Source organism: Vicugna pacos, chromosome 13 (assembly GCF_048564905.1).
Source record: "Vicugna pacos chromosome 13, VicPac4, whole genome shotgun sequence".
NCBI classification, from domain to species: domain Eukaryota; kingdom Metazoa; phylum Chordata; class Mammalia; order Artiodactyla; family Camelidae; genus Vicugna; species Vicugna pacos.
Window position 1 is genome coordinate 56,700,119 of NC_132999.1, and position 17,083 is coordinate 56,717,201.

Consider the following 17,083-nt stretch of genomic DNA (forward strand, 5'->3'; position numbering starts at 1 on the left):
TAAGAGATGGCTGTGAACATTATCTGCTCTAAGGGAAGGAACCCCTCACCTCACGGAGGGGTCCAGCAGGTGGGGGTCCTCCCCAAACTACCGACCTCTTGACCTTGCATCCCCTGCCCTCCCCAGAGCTAGGGGGCTTGCGCCTCCTGATCACTCACCACCCAGGTCCCTCTTACCAAGGGCTGGAACTTCAGGGGAGAGGGGACAGGAGAGAGAGAAAACCCTGACCTCAAGGAGCTTGCAATCTGACGGGGTGGCACAGTCCTTAGCCTCGGGCTGATGGGGGAGACAGAGACATAGGAACACCACAGGCACAAGGTCCTGGGGTGGGCATAGGGGTCTGAGGGCAAGGGGACATGATGGGCCCCCAGCCTATTGCAGTGCGGAGGCCTCGGGGCTGGGAGTTATCGGCCTGGAATGCTGGGAGGTGAGCTCGGCCTGCCTGTGTTGGGCTGTCAGCAGGGCCGTCTCACGGGAGAAGACTTCCAGCCCCCTCTGGGCCATGGAGAGGACTAAATTTAGCTAGTAGACAAGGGGCTGGCCCCGCGCCCAGGGACGGCCGGGCCTTATAAAGCGCCGGCAGTCGGGGCCCGGCACACTCCCCCAGGGCTGCTGCCCACACCCTCTCCTGTCTGCCCCTGCCCGCCGGCCAGGGCCCGGCTGCCCGCCGTGGATGAGCCACAGGACATCCTCCACCTTCAGAGCGGAGAGAAGCTTCCATTCCTCCTCCTCCTCCTCGTCCTCCTCGGCCTCCTCCTCGGCCTCCCGCGCCCTCCCGGCCCAGGACCCACCCATGGAGAAGGCCTTGAGCATGTTTTCCGAGGATTTTGGCAGCTTCATGCGGCCCCACTCGGAGCCCCTGGCCTTCCCAGGCAAGTGCTCGGGGGTTCATGGGGAGGGGAGGTGCACAGGGAGGGGACACCTGCTGACACTGCTGCCAGGCCACCACCCAACACGGCTGCGGCTCCCTAGCTGCCAGGAACAGGTGCTGTACAGCTGCAGCCACGTGTGGCCACCAGGACAGATGTGGCCACAGAGACAGATGTGGCTGTGAGAACAGGCGGGCCTCCAAAGAACAGTTCTGGCCTGGGGGTCGACTGTGGCACCAAGGGCCACATTAGGCCTGTGGCCAGGTCTTAACTGGAGCCCTGGAGAGCTACACGGGTCGGGGGCTGGACGCATTCCCCACTCCAGGCCTGGGGCGGGTCCCTACCGTGTCAGAGGCTGGTACGTGGGGCCAGGGAGGATCTATCCACCTCTGTGCCGGTGGGTGAGGCTGGATGATGATAAAGGTGGGCTGCAAGAAGCGAGGAGGAGGGGGCAGGGTGGTTTAGGAGCAACAGCTGAGGGGGAGGTCAGGTCTGGGGGGCCGCCCCTTCTCCCAGGAGAAGGAGCCGGAAACCTGGGTTCTGGGTATAACCCTGCCCTATGCTCAGCTCATGGCAGCCCTCCCCACAGCCCGTCCCGGGGGGCCGGGCAACATCAAGACCCTGGGAGATGCCTATGAGTTTGCAGTGGACGTGAGTGACTTCTCCCCTGAGGACATCATCGTCACCACCTCCAACAACCACATCGAAGTGCGAGCTGAGAAGGTGAGCCTGTCCCCCGCCCTGACCCTGGGCTCCACACCTGTACCCTCAGCCCAGAGTCCCCACTCCCATGCCCCATCCTGGGACGCCACACCAGTGTACCCTCAACCCCCCGGGACAAACTGGAGCTCCTGCTCCTGTAGCCCATGGGCCACAGGAGCCCCATTACTGCCTGTCTCTGCCCCGAGGCTCCAAGATCTTTTCTTCAGGAGCCACGGGCAGCTGAGAAAGCCACCCGGGATTGGAGGAGGGGTGGAGGGAGGCGGGCGGGGGCACCTGAGGAGGTGAGGTGAGAAGACGGGATGAGAGGAGGGAGAGAGTGGCTGAGGGAGGCAGGAATGTGGGTGGGGGGGCTCACCTGGGCAGCTGGGAGGAGGAGCTCCCCCCCATGACATGCCTCAAGTCCTCTTCCCTCCCAGACCCAGAGGCCCAGCCCATATCTTGAGACCCTCGAATTGGGCCCAAGCCTGGGCAGAGGCCCTGAAGTCCAGGGTCACACACATTCCAAACCCCGCATTCCCTCCACCCACGGGGCTCAGGGTCACTGGGTCACTAGAGTCTCTGAGTCTCAGCTCCCAGAAGGCCTGCACCCTGGAGGAGGGTGTGGCCCTGGCTGAACAGGGATGCTGCCCCAGAGGGGGCCAGTGCCACAGCTGCTCCTTAGAGAAGAGGGTCTGCCCAAGGCTCCCTCTGGATCCGCCACGGTCCGGCTTCCTCCACTGAGCATGGGAGGTTGGATGGCTGGGCACCCCCATCAGGGAAGCCAAGGACTGTGGGCAGCAGGACCAGAGGGCAGCACGTGCCGGCCCTGCCACCCCCCCCCCCACCCAGTGACTCAGCCGCCCCAGCTTGTCTGGACACTCTGTGCTGGCTGAGTGGCGGGGGAGGGGCCACTGGCCCAGCCCCAGCAGTGGACACCCGCGTGTCTGGGTACCCAGGAGGACTCGGCTCTGCTCTGTGCCACCTTCTTGTTGCTCAGAAGCCCCAGATTCTGCCACTGAGCCTCTTCCCTCTCTGAGCTCTGCCCCCCCAAACCCTAGCCTACCCACTAGAACCACCGGAGCTCCTCTAAGCACCTCTGCACCTGTTCCTGCATAGCCCCCGGCCCCCGGCCACCACTGCCAGGCCTCTGTACCTGAGAGCAGAACCCCTCAGCGTGTGGGGGCCCACCTGGGGTTAGACTGGGGAGTGGGGACTGTGGCTTGACGTGAGCAGGACAAGGGTGGGAGGCAGCCTGCCCTGACCCACCACGCCTTCCCCAGCTGGCAGCTGACGGCACCGTCATGAACACCTTTGCTCACAAGTGCCAACTGCCAGAGGACGTGGACCCCACATCGGTGACCTCGGCTCTGAGGGAGGACGGCAGCCTCACCATCCGGGCTCGGCGCCAACCACACACAGAGCATGTCCAGCAGACCTTCCGGACGGAGATAAAAATCTGAGGGCCTCCCCCTTCCCCTGCCCTCCCCCAACTCACCCATCTTCTCCACCCTGGCCCGCCAGAGAGGTTTTCCTTACCCCCTCACAACAACATCCAAGACATCTCAGCCCAGGTTCCAGGCCCTGACACCCCCTCCCCAGACCCCAGGTGGGTCACCACCAAATGAGGCCTTCTGCTCTACTCAGGGCAGGTCAGGGACCCCCTTGCCTCACCCGTGGCCCCAGTCAATCCAGAATAAAGGGCTTGGATTGAGGAAAGGGAGATCCCGGAGAACCCACGCTGGGGAAGGGGGATGGGGACAGGTAGGATCTCTGGGCAAACAATCTGCAGGACAGACAGACAGACAGACAAAATTCTTTGATCTCTGGAGTCTCTGCAGGGCAGGGGCAGGGGCACTGGGGACCTGGGACCCCCTTAGCCAAGGGGAGTGGGAGAAGCAGAGGGCCATCAGAGGGAGAGGTGCCTATCTAAACTGAACTGCCCAGGGGCCCAGGGAGGCCAGAAGGAGATAGCTGTGATGGTCAGCCTCCCCTCTGCCATCCTCCAGGCCCCAAACCAGCCACCAGGCCACCTGCCCACAAGATGCCCCATCCTGCCAGCTGTGCCAGGGCAGAGCTACCTTGTGTCTGTATATAGATGGGATTTTTCCAATACAGCAGGTTGGTGATAAACTGTGTGAGCCGTCTGTTACCTGCTCATGCCCCCAGGTGATGCTGGGCCGAGGGGTAGGGTGGGTCCACCTCCCTGCCACCCAGAGGCCTGAGTTCCCAGGGCTGCCTCCACTGCAGACAGGTAACCCAAAAGGCAGAGCGTGGATGGGGCTTTGGGTCCTAAGGGTTGGATCCCAGCTTCTTGCCAACCTTCCCCTGTGGCCAGTCACCTCCCCCATCCTTCCCCTCTTTAATCTGTGAATCTATAGCCTTGCTGTGTGTATACCAAACACACACAGACACCCACACATGCAGACACACACACACACACACACACACATCCTTGTACTTCAAATACTAAGCATTACCAGTAGTTGAAGCGGAATTCAGAACATTCTAAACTCAGATTTACAATCTTCATTTTCATCAGTGGGGGCACTGAGTCTCTGAGCAGTTGAATGCCCAGCTTAACTACTGATTGTTGCATTTGAACCCAGGATATTAGAAGTGGCTCTCAAACCGCTCCCTGACCCCTCTGTGCAGTGGGGAGTAGTTCCCCTCATTCTGCCTCCCTTGGCCTGTGCATCTTGCCCACGCATCTTCCTGCCAGAGAACGCCTACATCAGAGGGGGGAAGCCTCCAACCCAGCTCCCTCCTACTTCCCAGTCCAGGGCAAGGGCCTCCAGTCAGCCTTCATTCTGGGAAGCCCCAGCTGCCCCCATGACTCTGGCTCAGTGTCATACAGAAGCAGGGTGAGGGGGAAAGGTGGTTCACAGTTAGTCAGGGCCCCTGGGGCAAGTGGCAGGGCCATCTTCACCCCTGGCACATCCTGGGTCAGTGTTCTGCAAGGTGGCCTCTCACCTATGCCATTCTGTGGCCCTTAGGGGATGACTGGTGGGGGGCATGGGAGAGTCCTGGCATTGTACACTGCACACACAACAAACAACAGAATCACAGACTTCTGGAGATCACCTGCCTGAAGTTCTCAGACTTGGGGTGGGGCTGGAGGCAGCGGGAGTGGGAAGACCCAGGGTAAACATACACTCCTTTCTTGAGATTTAGGGGCAGAGGTGGTAGCTCAAGACCTCACAGAAATGTGGGTGTCCACTGGTCACCTCCCTTGGCTCCCAGACCCAGTTGGGCAGTAATCTGGGAACTATGTCCATGAAAAACTTTGCATCACCTTCTCTTCCAACCGCCAGCCCCCGCTACCACCTGCCAGGCATTGTCCCAGGCACAGGGACACCAAAAGATGGGCCAGCTGCACTGGGTTGCCTGCCCTCTTGAAGCCTATCTTGTACCAGATGAGTTCTGAGGACCAGAGAGGCTGAGTGACTCTCCTAGGATCACACAGCCCCAGGGGCAAAGCCTGGCTGGAATCTGGCTGGGCAGCTGACTAGTTCAGGGAGTGCTCTTGGAGGTACCTACACACACACCCCAAACACACCATCAGGTGCTACTGAAATCAGAGTGCCAGGCGCTCCCCAGTGTAGCCACACACCAAAGGAGGCAAGGGCTTGAGGGGGCTCGTTATTTCCAGCCTCTGTGACTCACTGATTCCACTGGGCTATTTGCAGCCAGACACTCATCTGCGTGGAGTTGGGGGGGAGGAGCAGGACCAGCTTTCCTTGCTCCTTCGACCCCTACTTGGGGTCAGGCTCACCTTGGCATCCCAACCCCAGCAGCGTCCCTCTTTGAGCCGCTGAGCCGGGGAAGCTGGGCCGCGGGCGGCCCTGGCTGGGACAGAGGGAGGCTCACCGAGTGGCCAGTGGGGTCGAATACTCCCCACCCGGCAGGCTGCAGCAGCCCCCTCTCCAGGGCTCGGTTTTAGGAGATGAGGGCTGCACAGCAGACAGAGCCAGGGGTAGGGGGGCTGGGTTGGGAGTGGGCGCGTCTAGACTGAAGGAGCCCTCCTGTCAAGGTGACCCTGCGAAAGGGGGGGTGGCGGGGAGGTGGGACCTGCAGGCTGTCTTTCGTTGGCTCCACCCACTGGCTCCCAGCCTGGCTGGCTGCCGCCGCTGCACTTTGTCTCCACTCACCCCCTACCCTTTCCAGGCTAAATATAGGCCTGGCGGCTGGCCCTGTGCCCCGCCCCCACCCCGGGAAGAATAATTATAGCAGCCCCATTCATTGAGCACCTAGCGTGTGCCAAACATGCTGCTCATCCCCACAACAGTCCCACAAGGTGGGTAGCAAGGACGATAGGTGGTTCAGAGAGGTCAAGCAACTGGCCCAAGGTCACCCAGCTTGGAAGTGACATGGCTAGAATTTGAATCCTTATGTATGGCTCTAAAAGTCCTCTAAATCCAAAGGGCAGAGGCACCTCCCCTGTCCCCATCTTGTACAAGAAAGGGGAGTTCCTACCTCCTTTGCTTTTGAGGTGGGCATGGGCAGGAGGCAGGGAAGATTGAAAAGACACAGCCTTCCAAGGTTAGAGATCCATGAGAAGGTCCAGCTCAGGTGGTGCCAGAGGGGTGTGGAGGACCTAGGAGGTTCCATCACTTTAAAAATCCTAGCCCAGGCCAGAAACTTCCTCCTCCAGAAAGTCCTCCAGAGCTACCAGCTCAGAGTCACAGAGCCCAAGAACCCTAGGCCCAAAACTTACTTTTAAAAGAAATTCAAACTGGGGGGTAGGCATAGCTCAGTGGTAGAGAATATGCGTAGCATGTATGAGTTCCTGGGTTCAATCCCCAGTCCCTCCATTTAAAAAAAAGAAAAGAAAAGAAAGGAAGAAACTCAAACTCAGACAAAAGGAGCACATGTGTGAGGGCTGAGGGAAGACCCTGAGGCTTGATGGGCCAGCCCTGTCTCTGCTGGGAGTCACACCAAAATCCTCAAGGTTTGATGGGGAGACCTCGGCCCAGGGAGGGTTAGGGCCTTGCCCAGGGTCACACAGGCAGTGGTTGAGATGAGATGGAGACCCAGGCTTCCAGAACTTCAGACCAGAGCTTCTCTACCAGATGAACCCCCTCCCCATCACCATGGCCACCCTTCCCTGACCCACCTCCCACATTGTACCCCTCCCTCTCCTGCCTCCATCCACTTCCATCTGCCTTGGATGCTGGTTCTGCAGTGCAGAAGATGCCTTATTCTGTCCCCTTGCTTCCAAGCCTGGCATGGGAAAGGAGCTAAGCAAATGTTTGTAGAATTTTTTTAAAAGCTAACAAGCCTCAGTGAAGAGTGGAGGGTCAATTGTGGACTCTGGAGCCACACCACCTGGGTTCATATCTTGACTCTGCCGCTTTTGAGCTGTGTGATCTTGAGTAAGTAACTTAATCTCTCTGTGCCTCAGTTGCCCTATCTGTAAAATGGTGCTAATAGGATCCACCTGCTAAGGTTGTTTTGAATGCCCTTAAAGGGCTTGGCACATGGTTGTTAACTGTAGCTCACATATGCCATGCATTAGAAACACCCAGAAGGGCTCCTTTAGAGCCCTGTTATTTAATTTAGATTTGGAGCGTGACATCCCACCTCACTCACACTGTCCCTGGCTTCATTAAGACCAAGACTTGGGCTGGGAGGGCAGAGAAGTTGTCCTGTACCTGGGGTCTTCTCTCCAGGAAAAGCAGGTGAAGGCACAGCTAAAAGGTAGGTTCTTTCTTGGAAGAACTCTCTGGGCCCCGGTAGTGGAGGTGGAGGAAAGAAGCCCCTGGAAGCCTTAGTTTCCTCATCTGTAAATAAAGATCAGCTACCACCCTCCCAGGGCTGCTGTGAGAAACTGAAGAGAGATGGTATTTTAGTAGAAGTTCAATAAATGCTAAGCTGTTAAAAGCACGGTGCTTGTTTTCTGAACAAGGAAAACCAAGCTTCCACTACCCTACCCTTCCCCCACCCCTGACCCTCCCCCCACCAAACAAGAGTGGGTCCTGAGAGTCATGGTGACTTGAGTCCACTGGGTTGATGCCGGAGGCAGGAGTTCCTGGGCAAGGGAGGGGGTGCTGTTTACAGTCAGCACAGCTGGCCTGGGGCTCACTGTGAGCAGCCAGCCAGGCCAGTCCTGAGCTCTGAGGCCCCCCAGGGCTGGACCCAGGGGCACCCTTCCATGGAGGCTGGTTGAATAGCCCCTCACAGGACTGGGTGGGGGCCCCCTGGGGTGCTTCCGTGAAGGGCTTGAAGCGGGGCTGCTGGCCCCAGGGAGCCAGAGAAGAGAGGGCAGGGCAGCCTTTTCATGCCTCCCTCCCTTCCTCCCCCTACAATTCTTTCCCACCTATTAGGTACCAGGCACTGTAAGGCGCTGGGGCACAGTCCTGACTGAGCAGGGCTGCCAACCTGGAAACACATTTGCTTATTCACACTTTCACTCACTGGTTCCATAAAGCCTTTGATTTCTTTATTGATTCATTCTCTCCACAGATTTCCGTTGAGTCCCACACCATGGTAGGTAGGTAAAGTTCTGAGCTCAAATTCCCTTCATTCAACCCTAGCTCTGCCACTTTCTAGCTGTGTGGCCTTGGGTTGCTCGCTTAACCAAACTGAGTCTCAGTTTTCTCATATGTAAAATGGAACAGCCCCTCACAGGACTGCGGTGAAAAGATTGAACTGTTCTCCTCCACCTGTGTGCCCCTTCTCAGTGAGGGCCTCACTCACTTGTTCGATTCCCAAACACTCCCTGCACACTGCCAAGCCCTAGGCTGGGCCCTTGGAGAATGTTCATTCTTTTTTCACTCATTCAACAAATATGAACAGAACACCTACAGCATAATATGGGGTGATGATGCTATGTCACACTCCCTGGGGTTTGGATTTGGGCTCTGCCTCTTTCTAATTGGTGGCCTTGGGCGAGTCATTTCATTCCCCTGTGCCTCAGTTTCTTCATCTGTAAAATGGCAACAAAATTTGTACCCACATCACAGGTCTGGTGTGAGAGGAGCTGAGGTGGTGTGTGGTGCATATAAAAATATCAATAGCCATTATTCTAGATGAGAGGAATGTTGGTTAGAGTGAAAGGTTGGTTTCTGAAAACTTGACCCTTCTGGGCGGCTGGCCCCATAGCGTTGGCCCCTCACCCGCAGACTCCACCCTCTCCACTCAGACCAGGAGGTGTGCCCTCCAGTCTGATGATAGGGTGCCACCTGCTGGCGAAAAGTGAGACCTGCAGCCCCAGGCCTCACCCTTTTCCTTATGGGTCTCAAACTCTTTTTGCAGCCTTGTCTTTGGGATCTTCTAGTCCAGTGATTCTCAGCGAGGGAAAGAGAGAGGAGGGAGTGTATGTGACCCAGATTATTCTGTCACCACCTCTCTAGTTCAGACCATCACCTTCCCTTCGGCTGGATTAAGGTGCAGCCTTCTCAGCTTCCTCCCCTGCTTTCCTATCCCAGCACAAGAGCTAAGAGGAATATTTTTTTAAGGTAGATCTGGTCATGTCACTCTCTGCTCACAATTTCCAACAGTCCCTGTCTCAGAATCAAATGCAAAGATATCATCGTGGCCTGTAAAGCCTCATGTGATATGGTCCCTGTCACTTCTCTGGCTTCTCTGCTTCGTATATGTGTGTGTGTGTGTGTGTGTGTATGCACACACATTGTCTCCCCCAGCTGGAGGATAAGCTCCTTTATAACCAGACCTTGTCCATCTTATCACTGCTCCATCCCAAGGTCTAGCCCAGAGCTTAGCACACAGTGAGTGCCTAGAAATAGTGAATGAATGAATACTCCAGCCACACTGAATGACTTTGGCCTTTCTTCCTGAAACACGCCCCACCCCTGCCCCCTTGCCTTTGTATGACTCACTCACTGGTCAGATCTTAGTTTGGAAATCACTTCCTGCAGGAAGCCCTCCCTGATCTCCTCTCCAGAGTGAGCTGGGGACCCTCTCCAGCCCCAACATCATTCTGTGTGCCCTTACTGTTGCACTTACTTGAAGCTACAGCTATAGGCACTTTCTTCCTTGCCTCCCCGACCAGGCAGTGAGCTTCTTGAGGACAGGGTTATGTCTGCTCTCTCTAGATCCCCTTGGTCTAGAAGAGACCCTGCCAGGATGTAAGGCTGTCTGCTCTATGGTGAGGAGCAAGAACTTGAGCACCAGGCTGGCCAGGGTTCTAATCCCAACTAGCCCAGTCTGGGGGACCTTGAGGGCATTCCTCAATCTGTCTGTCTCGGCTCCCTAACCAGTGACAGGGATACAAAAATAGTGCTTCCCTATACTGGGACTTGGAGACTGTCAGCTCCTGGCACAGAGCAAATGGTCCATCCATGTTAGCCACTAGTGTTTGTAGGAAAGTAGTAAAATAGTCATTGAATAAATGAACATTTAGCAATTTTAACCTAAGAGCCTTGAGACACACTCCAGCTGAGTTCCACACAGCTCTGTGCATCTCTCAGACCTACACCTACCCTCACAGCAACCCCCGCTTCCTGTTGGGGACCATGACCGCCTGGTGGGGCAGAGACTAAGCCCCCAACTTTTTTCTGTATTCCTAAGAGGCAGGATGAGCCTGGTATGCAGAAGATGCTCAATAAATACTGTCTCTTGTTTCCATTTGTTCAAACATGATACTCCATTCCTTTTCTGTGCACTTCTGCCCCATCTTGAGAACCCGGTTCTGCTTATTTCCAATCCCACCTGGGCCCTTGAATTTCCCATCCTGTGTACCATACCAACCTGGTGATCCCTGGTGACCTACACACTTGCGTGCACGCCAAGATAACAACAGCCAATGTGCAGCCCCTGCCCGTTGTGCTGGGGATGGGTCCTGACCCCTGCTCTGGGATGGGATGCCAACCCGGTGGCTTGAGAGAAGATGGTTCTTAGTGCTGGCTCCTTCTCATCTTTTAGATCATATTTTGTTACCCACTCAGAGGCCTTTCCCAACCACTGTGTCAGAAAAGCTCTCTACCTCCTCATTTTCCACCCCAGCACCTGGTCTCAGTTCCTACACAGCATTCGTTACACTGTTCAAAACCATCTTTATTCAGTTGTTTAACCTTTCTCCCCCACCTCCAAGAATACTAGCTCCAAGAAAGCTGTATCTTCTCTAGGCTTTGAAGGGCCCGGCACGTGGAAGATGCTGCATTAGAATTTGCTGTGGGAATAAGTTAGTCTCTTTCCATGTGGCGGTGCCTTACCCTGCTTCCAATGAAAGGCTAACAAAGACAGAAAGGAAAGAGTACCTAGGGTACTCTTGAGTGCGTCCCATTTCAGATGGCCTTTAGGGATCTGATGTCCCTTCCTTGGCTCAAGCACAAAAGACTTCTGCTTGGCTGGGGAAAAGGGAGTAGGCCCTGGAAATTGCATCCACTGGGCCCCGGAGCCTGGGGTAACAGCCCCTTCCTCCCACAGCCAGCCCCTTCCGGTTAATCAGCCTGCGCGCAGACACAGGAAGAGAGGGCTTTAAGAGAGCCTATGACTCTTCCCCAAGCTGAAGACCTCTTCACAGGGCTCCCCTTGGCTTCAGGAACCTCCGGGAGGGAGGGTGGGCTGGCTGGGGAGGCAGCTGGGGCTACAGTCTCTCTGCAGGGTGGCAGGGTGCCCGTGGCCTGGGTAAGGCCCCCATCACCTGTGGGTGCCTCCTGAGCCAGATGAGGCTGGTTTCCCCCACAGAACAAGATGTAGGTCTTCATTGGAGGGATGACAGATCCTAGGTTGGGACTCGGAGCTCGGGGTGGCGCTGGGGGCGCTGCCAGGGACAGCTGTTTCCCATGAGCACAGTCGATAATGAAAGTTAGGTGAGCTTTGGGGATGGTCTTCTGATGGCGAGCTGGCTTTCCATCTAGAGGGAAGGGAAAAATCAAATGTTTGTGTTAGCACAGCAAAGGATGTGGTTCCATGAAGTCATTTGTTCATTCACTCAACAAAGATTTAACTGCGCATTGGTGGACACACTGTGATGGGAAGACAGTGGGGCCTAAGTGCAGGCATCTTTCAGCATTGGGGAGACCTGCGATTAAACCTAGCTTCCCCCTATATCAGCCCTCCGCCTTCCAGGAGCACAGAGCCCACTGCATCAGAGCCTGTCAACTCCGCTGGGCGCACCAACTGCCTGGGCATCTTGTTACCAGGCAGATTCTCATACAGTGGGTCTGGGGCGGGGCCTGAGGGTCCGCATTCTAACAAGCTCCCAGGGATGTCAGTGCTGAAGGTCCACGGACCGCGCTGAGTGAGTAGTGAGAGAAAAGTCTCGGCCACATTTTACAGATGAGGAAACTGAGGCTCCGCTAATGCAAATGTTGATGGTTCTCAGCGAGCACTGAGCTGCTCTCCCCCTCCCTGAATAATCTTATCTACTGATCCCAGCTCTGGGGATCGCGGCTCTGTCCTCTCCGCCAAACAGGGAGAAGACGCCATGAACCAAACCAATCAATCAATTTCTCAATCAAGCAAGTGCCAGAGCAGGTCTCTGTGAATCCAAAGCCTGTGCTCTTAGAAAAGTAACGTTTCAAGTTACCCAAATAATAAACAAATCCATTCTCTTAATTACGTGCTCCTCGCCTCGACATAGTCTCGGAAGGAAGCTTACGTTCTGGTAGGTTGGTTAACACAGGAAATATGGTTGACCCTTGAACGACACAGGTTTGAACTGGAGGTCCACTTGTACTCGGATTTTTTTTGATAAATACCAATTACTACACAACCCCTAATGGGTTGAATCGGTGGATGCGGAAACTTGGATGTGGAGGGACGACAGTATATGGTAGTTAAACGCAGATTTTTGACTGTACGCAGGGTCAGTGCCCCCAGCCCTTACCATGTTCAAGGGTCAACTGTAAATGAAGCCCACCCATGGCTTGAGAATCCTGGCGGCCCCAGAGGGAGGGTATCTGCCCTCTGCCTCCAGCCTCCCGACGGCCTCCCCAGTGCCCTCAGCTGCAGGGCTGAGGCCCTCTCTGCCACCTCTTACCTGAGCTGGTCTCCAGGTCTGTCTCAAGGCCCTTGACTTGGGGGCTGGCTCTCCGGTCCCGGGGGTCTTCTGAGGGGGCTGTTACTGTTGCCATAGCGCCTCGCTTAGCACTAGCAGAAGGAGCAGTTTTCGGCAGCCTCTTCCAGGATGCAGCTCCCCACCCAAGGACCAGACCTTTTATGTTTACTGGATCCGGATCTGCTGAGTGAATTCCACCGGGAGCCACAGGAACTGGCCTGGGGCAGTTGAGGGATTGTTTTGATCCCCTGGGGTTATGTCAACAGGATTGCTGTCGGGTCCCTGGGAGGCAGGCCTTCTACCAAACAGACACGATTTCTTCCAACTCCAGCTGCTTCCTCGCTTAGGACAAGCTTTGGAACCTTCTCACCCAGGCCTCGGTTTCCCAAAACTCAGTCATTGGCTGCCTCCCCAGTTTTCAGTTGTTTTGTTTTGCTTTTTCCTGCCTAAGAACTACGTGGAACACTACCTACTTAATGTGTCTCAGTCTGTTTAAGCAGCGATAGACTGGGGAATTAAGCCACAAACACTTGTTTCTCACGGTTCTGGATGCTGGAAGTCCAAGGTCCAGTTGCCTGCAGATTCCAGCGTTTGGTGAGGCTCTGCTTGCTGGATGGTGCATGGCTGCCTTCACTGTGTCTTCACCTGGCAGAAAGCACAAGAAAGCTCTCTGGGGTCTCTTTTTATAAGGGTGCTAATCCCATCTCGAGGGCTCCACCCTCATGACTTTAGCTCTCAGAAGCCCCACCTCCTAATCGCATCACACTGGGGATTAGGTCTCAAAATACCAATTGGGAAGACGCATCCCGTCTACAGCATCTTGCAAGTCAATCAACTGTTTATTTTTATTTATTTACTTAAAAAATTAAATACATTTTTAATTACTTGTTTTTTTAATGGAAGGACTGGGGATTGAACCCAGGACCTCATGCAAACCAAGCATGCGCCCTACCACTGAGTTATACCCACCTTCCTCAATGAACTGTTTTTAACTGAAAAAGAAAAATATTTGTTGACTGACAAAAATGCACAATGTAAAAATTGTTTTACTTAGTGGATTTACTGAGGCCTTAAGCCCAGGAGATAGTCTCTCCGATAGCTAGCGCTGAGGGACTGTTCTGAAAAGGTAGGGAGGAGCCAAGACATATTGGAGTTTTTGCCAGAAAAACAAAAACAAAAACAAAAATAAAATCAAAGAAACCAAAAAACCCCAAACAGATAGAACATCAAAAGATGACTGTTAAAGAAAACCAGACATCTCAAGTTAATACATTTGGCACGTTTTTATGTATGGGAAGGTGCAAGGGTCTGGGCTTATGGAAATTATTCCTTTGGTGTGCAACTTAACTCTCTAGGGCCAGTACCCTGTTTTTCTCCATCCTGAATCCCCTCAGGGTGTACAATCGGAGGTGACTGCAGTAGCTGATGGCTTGATGGCAGCAACATCCTTTGTTTACTGATATGGAGGCCCACATTTCAGGAGGCCCAATTTTCAGGGGAAAATTGGTATTGCTTCATTAAATAGAAACAGTATAACTGCTGTAAGTAAGAAGTAACTATGTATGGTAGAAGAATAATGGTACTCCAAAAATGTCCATGACCTAATCCCCAGACCCTGTGCAAATGTTACCTTTGCAGGTGTGATTAAAGAGATTCTGATTCTGACACCAACTTTCATGTGGCCTTTTTCCCCCACAGTACTGAGCTAGCTCAATTCTACACTACCCAGTGATAGCTTCGGCTCTCACAGGTTAAGGGCTCAGTCCTACAAAAATACCCCTGCCACAGACACCAGTCACAAGTCCTGGTTGTCACCTGTGCTTCTGGCCTATAGATGGGAGGTTCCCAGAGCCTCCTCCTTGGGTTTGATCAGTTTGCCAGAGCAGCTCATGGAACTCAGAGAAACATGTTACTTACTAGATAACCAGTTTATTTCAAAAGAATATAACTCAGGAACAGCCAGATGGAAGAGATGCATAGGGCGAGGTATGTGCGATGGGCAAGGAGGTTCCATGCACTCTGAGAGGACCACTCTTCCCCAGTCTCCACGTGTTCACCAATCCGGAAGCTCTCTGAACCTCGTTCTTTTGGGTTTTAATAGAGGCTTAATTACATAGGCACAGTTGATGAAATCACTGGCCATATGTGATTGAACTCTATCTCCAGCCCCTCTTGCTACCCCAGAGGTCAGTCAGTGGGTGGGACTAACAGTTTCAATCTTCCAATCACGTGATTGGTTCCCCGGGCCCGCTTCCTTAGGAAACCCAGGTAGGCTTTCCGAAAGTCACCTCATTAACGTGACAAAGGACACTTTTTCTCACTCTCCTCCCTTGGGAAATTCCAAGGGTGTTAGGAGATCTGTGTCAGGAACTGGAAGATTAATATATATTACAAATCACAATATCAGAGACATGGACTTTGAGATGAGGATATTACCCTGGATTACCTGAGTGAATATGATTTAATCACACTAGTTCTTGAAATTGGAGAACACTTTTTGGCTGGTTTAGAAAGAGATGTGACAATCAGGGGGACAAGGCCAGGGACCTATGGAGAGAGGGAGATTCCATCTGCCACTGCTGGTGTTAAAAAGAGAAACTAGGGCATAGTAAATATTTTCAGAGTTTAGTTGAATAAAAATCGATTTGAATCAAGTAGCATCCAATCTAGAAGAGAGAAACTCTGAGGAGCTGAACAAGATGAAAGACTTATAGGCAGAAAGGAGGAGGAATAGGAAGTAATACTAGGCAAAGAAGCAGGTTATATAGCCAGGTTACTTTCCTTCTGGGGAAAATTGGGATCCATCAGGCAGATTACCTAACTGGTGCCAGTAAGGCGAGCCCTGATTGACTGCTTTAAAATTCCATTTCTGGGAGAGCTGAAACCACAATTAAGTCAAGTCTCTGTTTGGTGATGTGGGGCTTAGCATAAGCAGCTCCATTTTGGGCTTGTCTTATTTTAAACACTGGCTTTGGAGATGGTGGAAGGGGACCATGATCCAAGGGATGTATGCAGCCTCTATAACCCAGCAAAAGTAAGGAAAGGGATTTTTCCCCTGGAACCTCTATAAAGGAATCTTCCTGCCACCATCTTGATTTTAGCCTATGTTGGACTTCTGACCGACTGATAATACATTTGTGTTGCTTTAAGCTGCTAGACTGGTAATTTGTTACAGCAACAAGAGAAAACTGATACACTCTGCAAATATCAAAAAAGAAATCAAACAAAATTAAATTCAAGCTAGATATTGTTGCCTGTGTTAGATGACCTAAAAAGTGAGTGGGGGGATGGACGTTATAGTTCAGTGGTAGAGTTACTTCTTAGCATGCACAAGATCCTGGGTTCAATCCCCAGTACCTCCATAAAAAAATAATAAATAAAGAACTGACTAACTAAATAAATAAAAATAAAACTGATTACCCCTTAAAAAAGAAAAAAAAAGTGACTGGGCAATGTATATTTAACGACAATTTAAAACTATACTTGGGTGGAGGGTATAGCTCAGTGGTAGAGTGTATGCCTAGCATGCACAAGGTCCTGGGTTCAATCCCCAGTACTTCCATTAAAATAAATAAATAAACCTAATTACTTCCCCCCCCAAAATATTTTTTTAAGAAAAAAATAGGTGGTCTCCTTCCTCAAAACCCATAACCCTGTTCGAAACATGAAAGAAACATTGGGAAGATCCAAACTAAAGGACATTCTAAAAAATATCTGCCCATACTCCTCACATTGTCAAGAACAGGAGAAACAAGGAAAGACTGAGAAACTGTCACAAACTAGAGGAGGCTAAAGAGATGTGATGACTACATGCCATGTGAGACTCTGGACTGGATCCTGGAACAGAAAAAGGATGTTAACGGGAAAGCTGGTGAAATCCAAATAAATCTGGAATTTAGTTAATAGTCATGTACCAATGTTATTTCCTTAGTTTTGACAAATGTTCCACGGCCACGTAAGATGTTAACAATGGGGAAACTGGGCGTGGGGTGTACAAGAACTCACTGTACTATCTTCGCACTTTTCAATAAATCTAAATTTATTCTAAATTTCAGAAAGTATTTTTTAAAAAAGTGAGTGGGGAGGACTCTCATTAGATGCCAGTGGAAGTAACCAGAACATCTCCCTACTCTGAAAATTGAAACTTAAAAGGAAATGGGGGGAGGGTATAGTTCAGTGGTAGAGTGCATCACCAGTACCTCCATTTAAAAAAATAAACAAATAAACCTAATTACCTCCCCGCCAAAACAACAACAAGATAAAAAAAAAAAAAGGAAATGAACAATAGGAAGACAATCACGTGTGCTAGTGAGGATCTGGAGAAGCTGGAACCCTCTTAGATTACTGGTGGGATTGTTAAATGGTGCAGTCACTTTGGGAAACAATTTGGCAGTTCCTCAAAATGTTAAAGATAGAGTTACCCCAAAACCCAGCCATTTCACTCTTCTGTATATACCGAAGCATGAAAACATAGGTCCACACAAAACTTGTACCCAAATGTTCATAGCGTTGTTATTCATAATAGCAAAACTGAAAACAACTCAAATAT

General features: G+C 52.4%; 2 protein-coding genes across 2 annotated transcripts; one reads left to right on the forward strand and one right to left on the reverse strand.

Annotated features, from left to right (window-relative positions):
- Positions 1-617: 617 nt before the first annotated feature.
- On the forward strand, positions 618-3,673 carry HSPB7 (heat shock protein family B (small) member 7). The gene is made up of 3 exons (XM_006196685.4): positions 618-872; positions 1,459-1,592; positions 2,852-3,673. Exons 1-3 carry the CDS (start codon positions 674-676, stop codon positions 3,029-3,031), a joined length of 513 nt encoding a protein of 170 aa, XP_006196747.1. The 5' UTR covers positions 618-673; the 3' UTR covers positions 3,032-3,673.
- Positions 3,674-10,597: 6,924 nt separating this feature from the next.
- SRARP (steroid receptor associated and regulated protein) lies at positions 10,598-12,691 on the reverse strand. Its single transcript, XM_006196684.4, has 2 exons — positions 12,517-12,691; positions 10,598-11,388 (listed from the first exon to the last, which is right to left on the reverse strand). Exons 1-2 carry the CDS (start codon positions 12,608-12,610, stop codon positions 10,973-10,975), a joined length of 510 nt encoding a protein of 169 aa, XP_006196746.1. The 5' UTR covers positions 12,611-12,691; the 3' UTR covers positions 10,598-10,972.
- Between the last annotated feature and the right edge of the window lie 4,392 nt (positions 12,692-17,083).

Bases quoted from the DNA above. Each gene is read 5' to 3' on its own strand.
- HSPB7 (XM_006196685.4), top strand. From the start codon at position 674: ATGAGCCACAGGACATCCTCCACCTTCAGAGCGGAGAGAAGCTTCCAT. The intron at 873-1,458 runs GCAAGTGCTCGG...CCCTCCCCACAG, and splicing joins GGAGCCCCTGGCCTTCCCAG to CCCGTCCCGGGGGGCCGGGC. The intron at 1,593-2,851 runs GTGAGCCTGTCC...CGCCTTCCCCAG, and splicing joins TCGAAGTGCGAGCTGAGAAG to CTGGCAGCTGACGGCACCGT.
- SRARP (XM_006196684.4), bottom strand. From the start codon at position 12,610: ATGGCAACAGTAACAGCCCCCTCAGAAGACCCCCGGGACCGGAGAGCC. The intron at 11,389-12,516 runs GTAAGAGGTGGC...CCTTCCCTCTAG, and splicing joins AGACCTGGAGACCAGCTCAG to ATGGAAAGCCAGCTCGCCAT.